The sequence below is a fragment of the Vicia villosa genome, linkage group LG3 (genome assembly GCF_029867415.1).
Source record: "Vicia villosa cultivar HV-30 ecotype Madison, WI linkage group LG3, Vvil1.0, whole genome shotgun sequence".
Classification (NCBI taxonomy): Eukaryota; Viridiplantae; Streptophyta; class Magnoliopsida; order Fabales; family Fabaceae; genus Vicia; species Vicia villosa.
The window spans coordinates 202,053,207-202,071,840 of NC_081182.1; the positions used below are offsets into that span (position 1 = coordinate 202,053,207).

Genomic DNA, 18,634 nt, shown 5'->3' on the forward strand with positions numbered 1-18,634 from the left:
TTTGTCTTGAATAGCCAACCTAGCATTTCCTTGAGTTCTTTTGCTTAAGCCTTGTTGTTTGTTTGCTTGTGGAGTTTGCCATGGATCAAAAACTTCTTTGTGAATGTGACCTTGTATTTACAGGCCCTGCATAATTCAAATACATTAATTCTTTAATGAACCTAAAAAGTAGATTTCTTCTTATATTAAGGAAGGATCAGAGGTAGCATAATCAGTGTTTTAAAAATCAGACCAGTCATCAAACCGGTGAGATTACTGGTTCATTGGTTGAACCACTGGGTCACTGGTCGAACCACATGACTAAATCGAATTAAACTGAATAACTCAGTTGAATAAACTGGTCTCTATTGCAATACTATATATTTATTAAATTGGACGAACCGGATGACTTAGTCTCTAAAAAATATCACAACACCTACAAAATTTTATAATTTTAAAATATCATAATGTCAAATATTTATTTTTTACATTTAAATTCTAAATATAATCTTCACTCACAACAAAATAAAACAAAATATAAATTTAAATAAATTTTAAATCAAGTCTAATTGTAAACAGTGGAAAAGTTGTTCCGAATAAGATTTGAATAAAGTCTAATTATATTTTTTATAAAAAAAATTATGTAAACAGTCGTTTTGTGCAGAAAAATAGCATATGCATTTGAACCACAAGTTTTATAAAACCGCCGGTTCACCGGTTTTTTCTAATTTTAGCTGATTCTCACCGGTTCAATAGCATATCTGGTCCAACAATCAGACCAGACCGGTGACCTATCCGGTTCCCGATCAGACCGGTTCGACCGGCTGGTTCGGTCCGGTTTTTAAAATAGTGAGTATAATTTTGTCAAAACAATTATTCAATCACCACTTTTCCATTTGTTACCACAAGACTTAAACCGTAAAAAGGTACTTTTACCAACCCATCCAAGAGCAAATTCCAACAAACCATGCACGTGGATATACGTTCTCAATTTGGTTTACAATTTAAATACTTTTACCTTTTCCTTATCGAAATTAATTAATTCATATTATTAAATACCCCTATTGTCTTTAAATCCCTTCCCTTCCGGAGATTTTTATGATCCACTTGATAACATACTTAACCGTCTCTTGTTTCACATGTCAACGTAGACTTACAAAAAAAATCAAAGAGTTTTGTTCACATTTCTTTCCAAAGCTATTCTTCTTCTTCTTCTTACAAACAAAGCAAATAATGGATGTTATTCAGAAAGAAACTCTTTTGTCACTCTCAAATTCTGTGAAGCTTTCGTTACAAAAGATTGTTTCTACGGAGCTCGTCGAAAACTTTGAGACGATGAATTTTGACGTTTCACTCTTGAAAAAGGTGCAGAAAACACTGGTGGATCTTGAAGATCTACTTTATCATGCTAGCAACAAACTCATCCCGTGTCAAGGTAACAACACATCGCTCAATTTCTTGAGACATGCTGTTTTTGAAGTTGCCTATTTGCTTGACCCAGTCCCTTTTGTATGTACTGATTTGCAGCTCAAAATTCATTGTCGTTTACCTTTTCTCATTACACTGATTCAATTTAAAACTGAATATTTAATTCAAATATTAAAAGGTTCAAGTTCAGGAGAACAACTTGGTGATGATGATGAATCTTCTATTTATGGAAGAGACGCTGATATTCAGAAACTTATACATCTTTTGTTTTCTAGTGATAGTGATGGTGATAGTAAAATTAGAGTGATTTCTATTGTCGGTATGGGAGGGATTGGTAAAACAGCCCTTGCTAAACACCTTTACAATCTTCCTCTAGTTAATGACAAATTTCAGTTAAAACTATGGGCAGATTTCTCAAGTGATGTTGATGATTTTAGTGTTTTTGAAAACATTCTTCAATCTATTACTTCACAAACAACCATTAACGATATGAATACCGTTTACCCAAATTTTTTGCTGGTATTGGATGGTGTGTGGGATGAAAGATTTGTCAATTGGACATTACTCATGGATATCTTGAATGTTGGGGAAACACAGAGTAGAATCATTGTCACAACACGAGATGAAAGAGTTGCAATATCCATGAAAACCTTTCTTTCTCTCCACTATTTGAGACCCTTGAAAGATGAAGATTGTTGGACTTTACTTGCCAAACATGCATTTGGAGAAAATGACTACCATCGACAACACTATCTAAACGAAACTGTTGCATATGAAAGAGAAGTGCGAGAAATAATTGGCAGGAAAATTGCAAAAAAGTGTGATGGTTTACCATTAGCTGCTGTAGAACACGGGGCTCTTCTTCCCACTTCATCATTGAAACCATATGAATGGTATTATGTGCTAGACAGTCATCTTCAGAAAACACCTTACAATGTGCTAGCCTCTCTCAAGTTGAGCTACTATTGCCTTTCTGATCCTTTAAAACTGTGTTTTCAATATTGTTCAAGTTTTCCGAAGAAGTCCATTTTAGAAAAAAAGATGGTAGTTCAGTTATGGATTGCAGCAGGGTTACTAGAATCATTGTCCATAAATCAAGAAAAAGTTGGAGAAGAATACTTTGATGAACTAGTTTCAAGGTCATTGATACATCGGCGGTCTATTGGTGATGAGGAAAGAAACTTTGGAATGCACAACTTCATCCATGATTTAGCTACGGAGGTTTCATCTCCACAGGTTTCTTCTTCATACTGTATCGATCTGGACAAACATAACCTAGATGACAGGATGCAAAATTTCTCATACAATAGAGGGACATATGATTCATATCACAAATTTGATAAATTATACAGAGTAAAAGGTTTGCGTACCTTTCTAGCATTCCCATTACAAGCACAATTGCCTCTTTGTTTGCTATCAAACAAGGTAGTGCATGACTTGCTGCCAACAATGAAACAATTACGCATGTTGTCTCTGTCAAGCTACAAGAATATCACCAAGGTTCCCAAGTCTATTGGAAATTTGTTAGACCTGCGATACTTAAATCTTTCTCACACTAGTATTGAAAGGCTGCCTTCTGAAACATGCAAGCTTTACCATCTGCAGTTCTTGTTGTTAGCAGGCTGTAAAAGGCTCACTGAATTGCCAGAGGACATGGGAAAATTGATTAATTTGCGCCACCTTGACGTTAGTAACACCGCATTGTGGGAGATGCCTGTACAAATAGCCAAACTAGAAAATCTCCACACTTTGTCTGACTTTGTTGTCAGCAAACACAATGGTGGATTAAATATCGCAGATCTAGGAAAACTTCCCCACCTACGTGGAAAACTTTCAATCTCACAGCTACAAAATGTTAATGACTCCTTTGAAGTAGATCAAGCCAATATAAAGATGAAAGAACAAATAAATGAGTTAGCTATGGAATGGGATTGTGGTAGTACTTATTTAGATTCACAGATTCAAAGTGTTGTACTTGAAAAGTTGCGACCCTCAACAAATTTGAAAAGTCTCACCATCAAAGGCTATGGTGGAATCAACTTTCCAAATTGGTTAGGTGATTTTTTATTTAGCAACATGGTGTGTTTAAGGATCTCGAATTGTAATGATTGTTTATGGCTTCCACCTCTTGGACAATTGGATAATTTGAAAGAACTCATTATTGAAGGGATGCAATCAGTGGAGACAATTGGTATTGAGTTCTATGGAAGTGTTGGCTCTTCATTTCAACCATTTCCCTCTTTGCAGATTCTACACTTTTTGAATATGCAAGAGTGGAAGGAATGGGACTTGATTGGAGGCACGACTACAACGTTTCCTAATCTAAAAACTTTATCACTAAGAAAGTGCCCAAAACTGATAGTCGGAAATATAACTGAAATTTTTTCATTCTTAACTGAACTTGAGTTAAGAGAATGTCCTTTATTGGTGCAATCAATTTCATTATCTGATCATGTATTTGGGCAACTGATGTTCCCTCTGTATTCTCTTCAACAGCTGACCATAGACGATTTTCCATCCCTGATGTCGTTCCCAACAGACGGTCTACCAAAAACCTTGAAACTTCTCATAATCAGTAACTGTGAGAATCTAGAATTCCTTCCTCATGATAACTTGCATAATTATACATCGCTTGAGGAATTGAAAATATCTCATAGCTGTAATTCAATGATATCATTTCCCTTAGGCACTCTCCCTGTCCTCAAAAGTCTGTTTATTGAAGGTTGTAAAAATCTGAAATCGATATTAATTGCAGAAGACGGGTCGGAAAAGAGTCTTTCATTTCTTAGAAGCATCAAAATATGGGATTGTAATGAATTGGATTCATTTCCCTCAGGTGGATTGAAAACTCCAAACCTTGTTTATATAGCACTGTGGAAGTGTGAGAAGCTTCCTTCACTGCCAGAAGCAATGAACAGTCTATCTGGCCTTCATGAAATGGAAATTGATAACTTACCAAATCTTCAATCTTTTGTCATAGATGAGTTACCTAGCAGTTTACGGAAACTGTCTGTTGGCTTTGTTGGTGGGATTAGGTGGAATACTGGGCCAACTTGGAAACATCTCACTTGTCTCTCGGAGTTGCGAATTAATGGCGATGATATGTTGAACACGCTGATGGGGCCATTGCTACCTAAAAAGCTTGTGAAATTGTGCATTTGTGGTCTTAATGATACAAGCATTGATGAGAAGTGGCTTCAGCATCTCGCTTATCTCGAACACCTTGAGATTATTAACGCTCCCAAACTCAAGTCGTTGCCAAAGAAAGGATTTCCTTCCTCTCTTTCAGTACTTAGTGTGACTCGCTGTCCATTACTGGAAACAAGTTTGCGGAAAAAGCGGTGGAAAAAATGGCGTAAGATTGCTCACGTTCCCTCCGTAGTTATTGATGAAGAATTGATCACATGAGTCTTGTTCGGGTGAGTCTTTCAAATACTTCTCTTTTTTTTTTTCTTTTATATTATTTTATCATCTATTATTGTGAATTTCAATAGTAAAATCAAAATACAATACTATAGCACATACCAACTCATTTATTTTAATCATAGCATTTGCTTTCTTGATATTGTAAGAAAGCAAATTCACCTCAAAACCTGCCACCAAATCCAGTAATTGTTTTTCTGTTCGGGAATATATGAAAAGGAGAAGACACCACTGACTCCAAATATGTTGGGTATTCTATTAGTCTAATACATATCATTTCTTTATGCATTTCCATATTTTTGTGTTTATCCAACTGTCTTGACTTATGTTAGTGAATTAGAACTTTTTCTCTGTCATGTATAACAGTTAAAGACATAACTTCTTATTTTAACCTTTTTTTAGTTTTTAAAAAAATATGTGATTTTGGCATTTTTTGTGTTGGGAAGGATATTTCAAAAGATGTTAGCTTATACCTGTAGTTAATGCCGTGGACCATCAAAATTGTTTGAGTATTAAGTTTGTCCCATTTTGTCACATGAATAATAGTGTTGTTATGTGGTGTGTGTATGTTTACTCTATTTACAAGAAAATAGCCCGTCTGACACGCTGCCGTAGCATAGATCATTGTAATGCAGCTATTCTTGTTGGTGGTCAGTCAATTAGGATTTTATCGCACGTCATCCCTATGCACCTATAGAAAAATATCATCATGCAGTGTGTTCTAATTATTTGCCCCCAAAGCACTTGACAGTGTGTTAAATCTCATCCAAGCCTAACTCTATTGCTTCTGGTTACTTGCTTTGTCCTATAATAATTGAACACCATCAAGTTTGACACAGGAACTCTACGGAGGTCATTTATCCTAAATTTTGTTTTCGGAAACTATATGTGTAGTATTTTAGCAGTTTATCTACCAGATTTCGTGGCTTAGTCTTTGTCTTTAAATTATTTCATCTCTACATTGTTTGCAGATCTACCAAGGGCTTCAAGTCTAATTGACGGCTTGCACGAAGATGGCAGCAGCGACATCTCTTTCTGTCAGGAGCGGATGAGATGGAGAAATAACAATATTGGCTAAAACAGTGAGTTACTCTTTCTGTCCTTAATCTACATTAGCTCTGTCAAGCAAAGGACTTTTGTTGAAGCCTAAAGTGCCTTTCTTCGTAACACAACGATAGTGTTTTTCTCCCTCCCTCAGTTTAATTTTACATAGTTTTTGTTCATGAGTTGTCTCTCCTGTAGATTTATATGCAGTTATTGTTTACTCTTGTCTCTTTTCAAGTATCATGCGGGATTTAGAAATCTGCTGTTTTAGGAAAACTAGTGATTTTGGCACATGAATTTCAAATAAATTTGTAGCGACCTTGGAAGTCGCCTTAAATTCGTATCTTTGGTTATAGTTACTAATGTAGATAAATCACTAGTTTCATCAATGGCTTGTAATGAACCTATATTTACTCTTGGTGAACTATTTTAATTTAAAATGGCTCCTACCAGGCCTTTCAAAATGCAGTGTATTTCTTGAGTTTCTTCTTTTTGACCCTCATGGCATCACCAAAAGGAAGTGTGAAAATTGTTTTTTTTTTAATGCAAATTGAAAGTATATTATCCATCAAGCATGCTAGATAGTTGATACATTTTTATTTTTGCTCATTTTTTACATGTATGGTCTTAACTAGTGTATGTTTTATGCAATTCCTGGCACGATTTCTATTCTTTTCATGTTCTTTTTGCATTCAATAAATTAACTTATGCTGCTATAAAGATAAAGTATTTTATTTTAGCATCACAAGGTTACTAGGAGTCCAGGATAAATCTGTGTACTATATTTATTTATTCAAATACATTATATTTGAATAACAATATTTTAATTTGATGCCATCACTATCTTCCTTAGCTAATGTAATACCTAATTGTTGCAGCCTCATTCACCGGATAATCGTGCTTAAGGGAGTGCAAGGATGTGAATATTAACAGAGTATACATAGGATCTTGTACGGATGGAAAAACAGAAGATTTCATGGCTGCTGCAAAAGTTTTTCTACCGTCGGTATGCATCTTATTTTCCTATTGCATCTAAAACATTGTTGTTCAATGACGGCCATGGTGAAATGGCATGACAAATTTTTGACAACCGTCATAGGCAATGTGCGAAGGGATGTCTGCCATAGTGGCACCATAGGCTGCAGTCGCATGTTTATATGGTGGACTTTAGTCTGCTCCAACAATATGCGGGTAACCTCAACAACATTAACAATATTATAGCACCTAGACTAGGGTGAGGAGCTTTCAGCAATATCTGATCATCAATACTGGCCACGACATGCAAACTTACAAAGTCACTAATTGGCCCTACATGGCAAATTGATTTGAAATAGTGTGTACTCGACTTGGGTGACTAACAAGTTCACATTGTCAAAAGTCAATTCCCAGTACTGTTATGTTTTCCTTGACACTCAATAGAACTAGTAACCTGAGTTCTGATTTGTGGACATGTTTAGACGGATTTGAAGGCACTGGTGACAGTATTAAGGATCTAATATCCGATAATGTAAACTCGTTGTCCAAGAGCTCCTTATTCAAGTTTACTCGCTTTAATATCACCTCACCATGCAAAACCAACTTTCTTCATCAGTACAAAAGCAAAGGATTCTATAGACAGATAAGGTGAATAGTGTTGCTTATAAGGATGATCAAATGGCGTTTTATCTGCACCAACAATCTGGTAAGCCACTAGCTTAGCTTAGCATTTGATTATATTATAGATAGTGTGCAGTTTGCTTTATACCTTACTCAAAATCTAGATATCAGATGCACATTGCCCTTTAGAAAAAATATTGAATGCACAACGGTATCTATAATGATTTTTTGGATATATGAAAGTTTCTTTACATCATTGCACAGACAATTAAATTGTCATATAGCCGACAACATATCTTTGCTCTGGCCATGTCCATGTTGACAATGTCTATATGTTAGAATGTCATGGCACATTAAAAAGTTAGATATTATTAATAATTGATTAAAATGACAAAGATTCTACTTAACTTCAAATGTAATTTATTTAGAATTTATAATAGTATATTAACATTATATGTTCATTATTTTTACAGTGAGTTTTATTTTTCTCTACTTTTAATGCACATTTATGAAAACAGTAATTTAATATAAAACGTTTGCGGTTATTCATAAGATTTTGTTGTTTTCAAGGTTTTGGAAGCCATTCTTGATTCTATCACTTCACAAACAATCAGGAATGATGAGGTGAATCGTGAAATAATTGAATTTAGCAGTACAAAAAGAAATGACATGATTGATGCAATTGGCCAGGCTTGACATGTAGTTTTTCTTGTTGGTAATTAGTTAGGCTTTATCGTGTACTCCGTTTGTGTTCCTTTAGAAAAACCGGAATAGTGAGTTATAGTAATTTAGATTGTTTGTTTTATTTTCCCCGAGTCCTATATTTGTTAGTTCATTGTTAAACACTGTCCAACTCCATCATCATTAGTGCCTAAAATACTGTCCATGTCTAATATTGTTTGCTCCTGGTTACTGTTGTGTTCTCAAGAGTCTGTTTATTGAGGGTTGTATAAATCTGAAATCAATATTAATCGCAGAAGACGAGTCGGAAAAGAGTCTTTCATTTCTTAGAAGCATCAAAATATGGGATTGTAATGAATTGGATTCATTTCCCTCAGGTGGACTGAAAACTCCAAACCTTGTTTATATAGCACTGTGGAAGTGTGAGAAGCTTCCTTCACTCCCAGAAGCAATGAACAGTCTATTTGGCCTTGTTGAAATGGAAATTGATAACCTACCAAATCTTCAATCTTTTGTCATAGATGAGTTACCTAGCAGTTTACGGAAACTGTCTGTTGGCTTTGTTGGTGGGATTATGTGGAATACTGGGCCAACTTGGGAACATCTCACTTGTCTCTCGGAGTTGCGAATTAAAGGCGATGATATGGTGAACACACTGATGGGGCCATTGCTACCAGCATCACTTGTGACACTGTGCGTTTGTGGTCTTAATGATACAAGCATTGATGAGAAGTGGCTTCAGCATCTCACTTCTCTTCAAAACCTTGAGATTATTAACGCACCCAAACTCAAGTCATTGCCAAAGAAAGGATTTCCTTCCTCACTGTCCATTACTAGAAGCAAGTTTGCGGAAAAAGCGGGGAAAAGAGTGGCGTAAGATTGCTCACATTCCCTCCATAGTTATTAATGACGAATTGATCACATGAGTCTTGTTCGGGTGAGTCTTTGAAATACTTCTCTTTTTGTTTCTTTCATATTATGGTATCATCAATTATTGTGAATTTATGTAGTAACATCAAAATAAAATATTATAGCTTAGTAATAACCCATTTATTTTAATCATAGAATTGTGTTTTGTGTCACCCCTGCTTCTTCCCAATCTTGCTGTTGTAAGAAGCCAAATTCACCTCAAAACCTGCCACCAGGTCCAGTAATTGCTTTTCTGTCCAGGAACAGATGAAAAGGAGAAAACACCACTGACTCCAAATATGTTAGGTATTCTTTATATCTATATGACTTCATATATATGTTATTGTGTTGTTTGTATCAAACTTCTTTACCATGGTTTAAATTCTTCACTATTCTATTTGTCTAATACATATCATTTATTTATGCATTTTCACTTTTTTGTGTTTATCTAACTGTCTTTAACTGGTGTTTTTTCCTTATGTTAGTCAATTAGAACTTTTTCCCTGTCATGTAGTTAAAGACATAGCTTCTTATTGTAACCTTTCAGTTTTGTTTAAAATATATTTTATTTTGGCGTGTCTTCTGTTGCGAAGGATATTTCAAAAGATGTTGGCTTATTCCTATAATTAATTTCGTCAACCATCTAAATTATTTGAGTCTTAAATTTGTCCCATTTTATCATATGAATAATGTTGTTCTGATATGGTGTTAATATGTTGACTCTATTTATCAGTTTGAGTCTATTACAAGAAAATAACTTGCCTAACACGTTGCAGTAGCATAGGTCATTGTAATGCAGCTATTCTTGTTGGTGATTAGTCAATTCGGATTTTATCTCACGTCATCCCTATGCTGTTGTTGTTTACCAGTTTATCTACCAGATTTGGTAGCGTAGTTTGTCTTCGAATTACTTTATCTCTACATCGTTTGCAGATCTCGTAGGGGCTTCAAGTGTAATTGATAGCTTGCAAAAAGATAGCAGCAACAATATCTCTTTCTGTCAGGAGCGGATGGGAAGAAGAAATAGCAATGTTTGCTAAAACAAAGAGGTACGCTTTCTGTCCCTAATCAATGTTAGCTCTGTCATGCAAGGGACTTTCGATGAATCCTTAAGTGCTTTTCTTCCTAACACAACTATTATATAGTTATTGTTCATGGTGTTGTCTCTCCTGTGGATTTATATAGTGTTGGCATCAATTGTGTTGGAAGGAGCTTGTTAATGATGCCACTCAAAATTGCTTCAGTTAATGTTGTGGACTATCAAACTTAATTTACTCCCTCTCTGACACATGAATTTCAAATAAATTTGTAGCCACCGTGGAAATCTTCTTAGTCTCATATCTTTGGTTATAGTTTCTAACTAGTTAGCTAGTAATTGAACCTAAATCATACATTTACTCGGTAAACTATTTTCATTTCAATGACCCCTACTAGGCCTTTCAAAATGCAGTGTATTCCTTGAGTTTCTTCTTTTTTGAGCCTCATGGCATCACCAAAAGGAAGTGTGAAAATTGTTTTTTTATGCAAATTGAAAGTATATTACCCATCAAGCATACTAGATAGTTTATGTGTTTTCTTTTTGACCCTCATTTTTGTTGTATGCAATTCATGACATGCTTTCTATTCTATTCATGTTCTTTCTGCATGTATTAAATTACTTTATGCTGCTATAAAGATAAAATATTTTATTTAAGCATCACAGGGTTACTAGGAGTCCAGGATACAAGATTTCACTGCAGCTACCACATTCAGAACATGCAGAAATTATCAAACTGTGGCCTAACTCGCTATGAAGATTGAATTGTGTGTTACCGTTGCTGCCATTTTTTCTTGGAAGTCAGTTAGGCTGATACGGTGAGTTTTAGTCATTGAGCAAACATTGTAGTCCCTTAGCAAACATTGATTATCTCCATTGTTAATGCTTTGTTCTGTTATATATGAAAACAATAAGGCGTGACAGTGTCTCTATTACGTTTATGTTAGGTTTGTATTTGCTCAACTGGAGAGGTAGATTCGTCCAACAGTTATCTCAACAAATCGAACTATGTCAGAATAACAAACATAGTCCTCATATTTCTAAAGAATGCATCTGTTTGTGGTTTTCTATTCTCGCAAAAGTGTGAAGTGGAGGTCTTTGGCACTAGATGAGTCATATGAAGAAAACTATTGTATCTTGTTCATCTTATGAGGCTGAATATCATACTATTGTTGTTGCAACTAGAAAACTGTAGTGATTTTTTTCCTCCTCCATGATTTGGGTAAAAATCATGTTAGGCAGTCACTTTTGTACTGACAGTCAAAGTACTTTGCATATTATTGTCAATCTTGTCTTTCATGAAAGAACAAAGCACATGAACATTGATTCTATAACTTATTTATGTTTGAAGGTATTGAAGAAAAATGTTTTATTTTTTCCCTCGAAGAAAATGTGAAAGATGATTACAATAACAATTAAAACTTTTATAAAAAAATATTAAAATTATGGAATTAGAGGATTAGCGATCCAAAATATAAAAAGTGACACTTAAAACATAGATCTTCTTAAAAGGGACTAAAGTTGAGGTCAATTTCATTCATTTAGATATTCTAAATCAAATTGAAGATGAGTTTAAGAAAATGAAAGAAGAAAGGAATATAAAATTCATATTTATTTATTTTTGATAAATAGTTCCAAGATAAAATAAGAGTTCTATTTTAATTAGGAAAATTGTTAGTTCTATTTATTTATAACTTGTAAAAATTGATGAAGAATGCAAGAGTAGTAGTAGTGGTACATGGAAATGAGTCACAAATTTAAGAGTAAGAATTGTTCCCATATTTTCTCATGAAAAACAACTTTAGTTTCTACTTGTGTAAAAACTGAATGAGGTTTATTTGATGAAAACAAGAAATTGCCAACTCAGTAACGGCCAAAAAGAAGTGAAAATTATATAACAGTCTAATAACCTATTACAATGTAAATATTGTAAAACTCTTTCATCTTGATTTTGAACCACTTAATGATTCTGCTGCAATGTCAGCAACAGAACTGGATATAGTGTTGCTATGCTCAACTGAACTCTTGCCTGCTTGACTCTCTACTCCTCATGGTCTGGATGCTACTTTTCTAAAATATTGGACGAATGTGCCATTGATTTTGTCAAGGACCTCTCAACGAAGGCCTGCATATTCCCCAGACATCATTGGATTGGTGGAGAAACGCATTTGACGACATTCTATCTCCAGTGAGAAAATACAAACCTGACATTAAAATAACATGTCAAATTTGATGGTGTTCATTTATAATAGAACACATCAGTCACCAGAAGCAAACAATGTTAGGTATGGACAGTATTTTAGGCACTAATGATGATGGAGTTGGTCAGTTTTTGCTAAGAGATTGCAATGATTTAACATATACAGGATTCGAGGAAAATAAAACAAACATTCTAAATTACTAGAACTTACTATTCCAGTATTTTTAAAGGAACACAAATAGAGTACATGACAAAGCCTAACTAGTTACCAACAAAGAAAACTACATTTCAAACCTGGCCAATTGCATCGATCATGTCATAAAATGATCATAAGAAGTCCTGTTTGGACTGAAAACCAATTTTCACACTTCCTTTAGGCAATGCCATGAGGAGGGTCACAAAGAGGAAAATTCAAGATAATGGATTTTGAAAGGTCTAGGATTCATTTTGAATTGAAATAGTTTATCACAAGCAAATGTTTGATTTTGGTCCAATTAAAAGCTATTGATGGAACCAATGCTTTATCTAATTTACAACTAAAAGATAATAATTGGCTAAAAACTATAACCATGGATGAGAAACTAAGAAAATACTCAGAGGGCCAAAAATGTATTTGGAAGTCATGTGCCATAGTGGGACAAAAGATCTCAAAATCACTCCTTTTCATAAAACAAAAGATTTGTACCTCATTGTTCTAAATCTATACCAGAAACAAATCAAGAACAAAAACTTATTAAATTTAAAGTGAGGGAGGAAAAAAACAAAATAGTGATGTTAAATTGTATGCTGATTTTAGGAATCTTTCTTAAGGAAGAGTTCTAGTTGACCAACAGTCCGGCCATTTACAAAAAGAAAATAATATGTAAATGCATAAATGATATTTATTATACTAATATAATAGAGACGAATTTAACCCGTGTTACAAAAGTTTTATATAGTCAATGCATTAAAACCAACTCTTTAAAATATATATGAAGTCATATAGACAGAAAGTGTACCTGACATATTTCCAGTCAGTCGTTAGGATTATAGAATTCTTGAGTTCCTAACGGTTGCTGTTTCTCCTTTTCGTCTGTTCATGATTAGTAAAACATTTACTATACTTGGGTGCAGGTTCTGAATACAAATTTGATTTCTTGCAGCAGCAAGATCAGGCACAAGCAGAGGTGACACAGAACATAACTCTGATTAAAAAATGAGTTAGTGTTTGTGTTATAATATTCTATTTATTGAAGAAAGAAGCAAAAACGAAGTGTGTCAGTGACTCACCCAAACAGGAAACTCATGTGATCATTTTATCATTGATGATTATGAAGGGAATGCGAGCAATCTTACGCCATTCTTTTCCTCGCTTCCTCTGCAAATTGGTTTCCAATAACGGACAACAAGTGATACTTAGTACATGCAGAGAGGAAGGCAATCCCTCTTTTGGCAACGACTTGAGTTTGGGAGCATTAACAATCTCAAGTTTTTGGAGAGACTTTAGATGTTGAAACCACTTCCCATCAATGACTGTATCATTGAGATCATAGATGCATAGTGTCAAAATCGATGCAGGTAGAAAAGGCCCCATCAACATGTTCACCGAATCATCGCTGTTAATTCGCAACACTGAAAGACAAGTGAGATGTTCCCAAGTTGGCACAGTATTCCGCATAATCCCTCCAACAGAACCAACAGTCAGTTCTTGTAAACTACTAGGCAAATCATCGATGAAAAATGATTGAAGATTTGGTAGATTATCAATTTCCATTTCTCGAAGGTCAGTTAGAGTGTGCATTGCTTGTGGTAGTGAAGGAAGCTTCTCACACTTCCACATTCCAAAATAAATGAGGTTTGGAGTGGCCAATCCACCTGGGGAAAATGACTCCAGTTCATTACAATCCCATATTTTGATGCTTCTAAGAAATGAGAGACTCTTTTGTGACACATCTTCTGCAATTAATATTGATTTCAGATTTATACAACCTTCAATAAACAGACTCTTGAGGACGGGGAGAGCACCCAAGGTAAATGATATCATTGAATTACAACTATAAGATATTTTCAATTCCTCGAGCAATGTGTAATTGTGCAAACATTCATGAGGTAGAAACTCTAGATTCTCACAATTACTGATTATGAGAAATTTCAAGGTTTTTGGTAGGCCGGCTGTTGGGAAAGACGTTAGACATGGAAAGTCGTCTATGATCAACTGTTGAAGAGAATTGAGAGGGAGCATCAATTTGTTGAATACACCCGACATTGGAGCTATAATGATGATATTGTTATTATCATCTGAATGTCTTGACTCCACCAGTAAAGGACACCCTTTTAACTCAAGTTCAGTTAAGGAAGGAAGTTTGTAAAGTATGTTTCCCTGCAATTTAGGACATTTATTTAGCAACAAATGTTTGAGACTAGGAAAATTCATAGTCGGACCTCCAATCATGTTCCATTCCTCCCACTCAGGCATATCCTCAAAGCGTAGAGTCTCTAAGGACGGAAATGGTTGAAATAAAGCAGAACCATCACTTCCATAGAACTCTATACCAACACTGTTTATTGAAAGCATCCAAACAATATTGAGTTCTTTCAAATTACCCAATTGTCCAAGGGGTGGAAGCCATAAACAGTTATCACAATTGGAGATCCTTAAATACACCATATTATCAAATAAAGAATCACCCAACCAATTTGGAATGTTGACTCCGCCATAGCCTTTGATGGTGAGACTTTTCAAATTTTTTGAGGGTTGCAAGTGTTCAAGTACAATACTTTGAACTTGTGGATTTGAAGTAGTACCACAATCCCATTCTAAAGCTAATTCATCTATTCGTTCTTTCATCTTCATATTGGCTTTAAAAGCTTCAATGGGGTCATAAACATTTTGTAGTTGTGAGATGGAAAGTTTTCCATGTAGGTTGGGAAATTTTCCCAACTCTGCAACCTTCAATCCATCATTATGTTTGCTGACAACAAAGTCGGACAGAGTTTGGAGGTTTTGTAGTTTAGCTATTTGAATTGGCATCTCCGTCAATACAATGTCACTAACGTCAAGGTAGCGTAGATTAACCAACTTTCCCATGTCCTCCGGCAGCTCCCTCAATGCGGTGTTACTTACGTCAAGGTAGTATAGATTAACCAATTTTCCCATGTGCTTCGGCATCTCCCTCAATGCGGTGTTACTTACGTCAAGGTAGCACAGATTAACCAATTTTCCCATGTCCTTTGGCAATTCAGTGAACCTTTTACAGCCTGCCAACAACAAGAACTGCAGATTGTAAAGCTTGCATGTTTTAGAAGGCAGCCTTTCAATATTAGTGTGAGAAAGATTTAAGTACCTCATGTATAACAAATCTCCAAAAGAGTTGGGAACCTGAGTGATACTCTTGTAGTTTGACAGAGACAACACACGTAATTGTTTCATTGTTGGCAGCAAGTCATGTACTACCTTTTTTGATAGCAAACAAAGAGGCATTTGTTCTTGTAATGGTAAAGCTAGAAAGGTACGCAGACCTTCTAATCCATACAATTTATCAAATTTATCAAATGAGTCATATAGGCCTCTATTGTATGACAAATTATATACATTTTCATGTAGGATATGTTCGTCCATATTGATACAATAAGGAAATGAAACCTCTGTAGCTAAATCATGGATGAAGTTGTGCATTTCAAAGTTTCCTTCCTTGTCACCAATAGATCGTCGATGTATCAACGATCTTGACACTAGTACATCAAAGTATTCATCTCCAAGTTTTTCTTGATCTGTGGACGATTCCACTAAGCCTGCTGCAATCCACAACTGAACTACCATCTTTTTTTCTAAGATGGAATTTTTTGGAAAAATCGAACAATATTCAAAGCATCTTTTTAAAGGATCAGAAAGAAAATTGTAGCTCAATCTGAGAGAAGCTTGCACCTTATAATTTGTATCCCGAACATTACTTTGTAGTACATAATTCCAGTCGTCTGGGAACAATAAGGTGCAAAGAAGAGCCCCATGTACTACTGCAGCCAATGGTAATCCATGACACCTTTTTGCAATTTCCCTACCAATTTTTTCTAGGTTGGATCGTTGTTGGTAGCTACGTTCTCCAAATGCATGTTTGGCAAGTAAAGACCAGCAATCCTCAATATCCAAAGGTCTCAGATAGTGAACAGAAAGAAAGGTTTGCATAGATTTTGCAATTCTTTCATCTCGTGTTGTGACTATGACTTTACTTCCTGTTTCCCCAACATTAAAGATATCCATGAGTAATGTCCAATTGACAGATCTTGCGTCCCACACATCATCCAGTACTAGCAAAAACTTTGGGTAAATGGTATTCATGTCAGTCGTATCATTAGTCGTTGCTGGACTTGGTGAAGTAATAGACTCAAGAATGGTTTTAAAAACACTCAAATCATCAACATGTTTCGAGAAATGTGCCCACCGTTTTAACTCAAATTTGGCATTTACCTGTGGATCATTGTAAAGGTGACTAGCAAGGGTTGTTTTACCAATCCCTCCCATACCAACAATAGAAATCACTCTACTATCAGTAGACAACAAAAGATGTTTAAGTTTGTGAATATCAGCATCTCTTCCATAAATAGAAGATTCAGCATCCAAAATAGTAGAAGAACTAGTAGGAGGAGTTTCATGGGAATCAACAGTGCTAGAATTGGAAACAGTTAATTGACCTAGTTGTTCTTCTAAACTCAAGCCTTGTGATATTTCAATTAATCTTTTGGTTTCAGAATCAATGACATGATTTAAACTAACAAGATTATTGAGCAGCTTAGTATTAATTGGGGTAGCATACCTCAATGAAAAATCGATTTCATCAAAGAAAGAAGCAAGTTGAAAGACAGCGTATCTGAGCAAATCCAGCGGTTGGTCGAGAGCTGGATTGGGGGTCGGTTTCTCCAGATCATGACAAAGTAGTAAATCCTGAAGATCCAAAAGTGCTTTCTTCAGCTTTTTCAACAGTAAAACGTCAGACTTTGGCCTCCTGATGTTATTGGCGAACAAAGTAAAAACATGGTTTTCTAACAACACCTTCACAGAATTTGAGAGTGAGAGCAGTTTTTCTCTCTCAAATTGAATACCCTCCATCAGTTTCTTAGTTTGTAAGAAGAAGAAAAAATGGAATGAAATGCAAATGTATAATAAAACTCTTCGAGCTTTGCAAGTCTTTCATTTCTTCGGTCAAACGCATCGAATAGTATTAGTAGTATTATAAAAAGTCTTCTTAACTAATGCACCCAAGATCACACCAGTGTTTTAAAAATCAGACCCGACATTAAACCGGTCAGGGCACTGGATCATTGGTCGAACTGCATGACTAAATCGGGTTAAATCAGATAACTCGGTTGAATAGACCGGTCGTTATAACAAAATTATATAGGTATAAAATATGTCGAACCGCATGATTTAGTCCCTACAAAACATAACTAGTACTTAAATTTTTTGAAAACAACATATTATAAAAAAATTCACAAGTTCATAATTTAAATTCAAATTTTACACATAGATATCACACACAATCAAATAGTACATAATTATAAAATATAAACAAAAGTTTAATCGCAACATAATTTAATTGAATAATTTATAACAAAATAATTTTATTGTCTACTAATTTTAATTTCAATAAAAAAAATTGTTTCAATGTTGGGATCTCCTTCTTCGATATCAAAATCATCTGTAACAAAATCAACCGCATCTATAACCATTTTATTATCTTTTTATTTTTTATTTTATTTTTTAATTAAAATAGTCAAAATGACATTGTTTTAATTTTTTAAAATTAAAAAAATTAAAAAATGCATTTAAACTACCAATTCACAAAAACCACCGGTTTTAGTGGTTTACACCAGTTTTGACCAGTTCACACCGTTTTAATAACATTTCCGATTCAACTATTGAACCAAACCGGTTACCTAGCCAATTCCCAGTTCGGCCGATCCAACTGACCGGGCCGATCCAGTTTTTAAAACACTGAGACACTCTTTAAATATACTAAATACAAAAATATTCTTTACAAAAGATAAGATTTCAATTTTCAATAAAAACATACTAAATACAAAAATATTCTTTACAAAAGCATTTAACTATGATGGAAGATCACATAACTTATAAATTTAGTTTGTTAAATTATATATTAAAAAAAATATTTATTTGACTAATCTCAATTGTTTGTTTTACTTTGTTATTTATTCACTCACACATGTTTTCATATTATTTATTTTACAGTACAGGTAACATATCATAGTAATATAGTAGTAATTTTTCTAAGAATATATATATATATATATATATATATATATATATATATATATATATATATATATATATAACCATTTTTCTT

At 34.5% G+C, this 18,634-nt stretch overlaps 2 protein-coding genes across 11 annotated transcripts; one reads left to right on the forward strand and one right to left on the reverse strand.

Annotated features, from left to right (window-relative positions):
* Positions 1–1,074: 1,074 nt before the first annotated feature.
* On the forward strand, positions 1,075–11,712 carry LOC131593307 (putative disease resistance protein At3g14460). 8 transcript variants are annotated; one of them, XM_058865764.1, is made up of 9 exons: positions 1,075–4,826; positions 5,802–5,912; positions 6,753–7,555; positions 8,041–8,094; positions 8,529–9,088; positions 9,217–9,366; positions 9,994–10,109; positions 10,763–10,914; positions 11,044–11,712. In XM_058865764.1, the coding sequence occupies exon 1, from the start codon at positions 1,078–1,080 to the stop codon at positions 4,813–4,815; it is 3,738 nt and encodes a 1,245-aa protein (XP_058721747.1). In that variant the 5' UTR covers positions 1,075–1,077; the 3' UTR covers positions 4,816–4,826; positions 5,802–5,912; positions 6,753–7,555; positions 8,041–8,094; positions 8,529–9,088; positions 9,217–9,366; positions 9,994–10,109; positions 10,763–10,914; positions 11,044–11,712. The 8 variants fall into 8 exon arrangements, with proteins under 8 accessions (XP_058721747.1, XP_058721743.1, XP_058721749.1 ...); XM_058865760.1 differs by having other exon boundaries at positions 6,753–6,880; positions 6,974–7,555; positions 8,041–9,088; XM_058865766.1 differs by having other exon boundaries at positions 1,075–1,414; positions 1,507–4,826; positions 8,041–9,088.
* Positions 11,713–11,828: 116 nt separating this feature from the next.
* On the reverse strand, positions 11,829–17,468 carry LOC131593306 (putative disease resistance protein At3g14460). 3 transcript variants are annotated; one of them, XM_058865757.1, is made up of 4 exons: positions 17,087–17,220; positions 13,566–16,590; positions 13,295–13,480; positions 11,829–12,300 (listed from the first exon to the last, which is right to left on the reverse strand). In XM_058865757.1, exon 2 carries the CDS (start codon positions 16,531–16,533, stop codon positions 13,579–13,581), a length of 2,955 nt encoding a protein of 984 aa, XP_058721740.1. In that variant the 5' UTR covers positions 16,534–16,590; positions 17,087–17,220; the 3' UTR covers positions 11,829–12,300; positions 13,295–13,480; positions 13,566–13,578. The 3 variants fall into 3 exon arrangements, with proteins under 3 accessions (XP_058721740.1, XP_058721739.1, XP_058721738.1); XM_058865756.1 differs by having other exon boundaries at positions 13,295–13,368; positions 13,566–17,468; XM_058865755.1 differs by having other exon boundaries at positions 13,566–17,468.
* Positions 17,469–18,634: the final 1,166 nt, after the last annotated feature.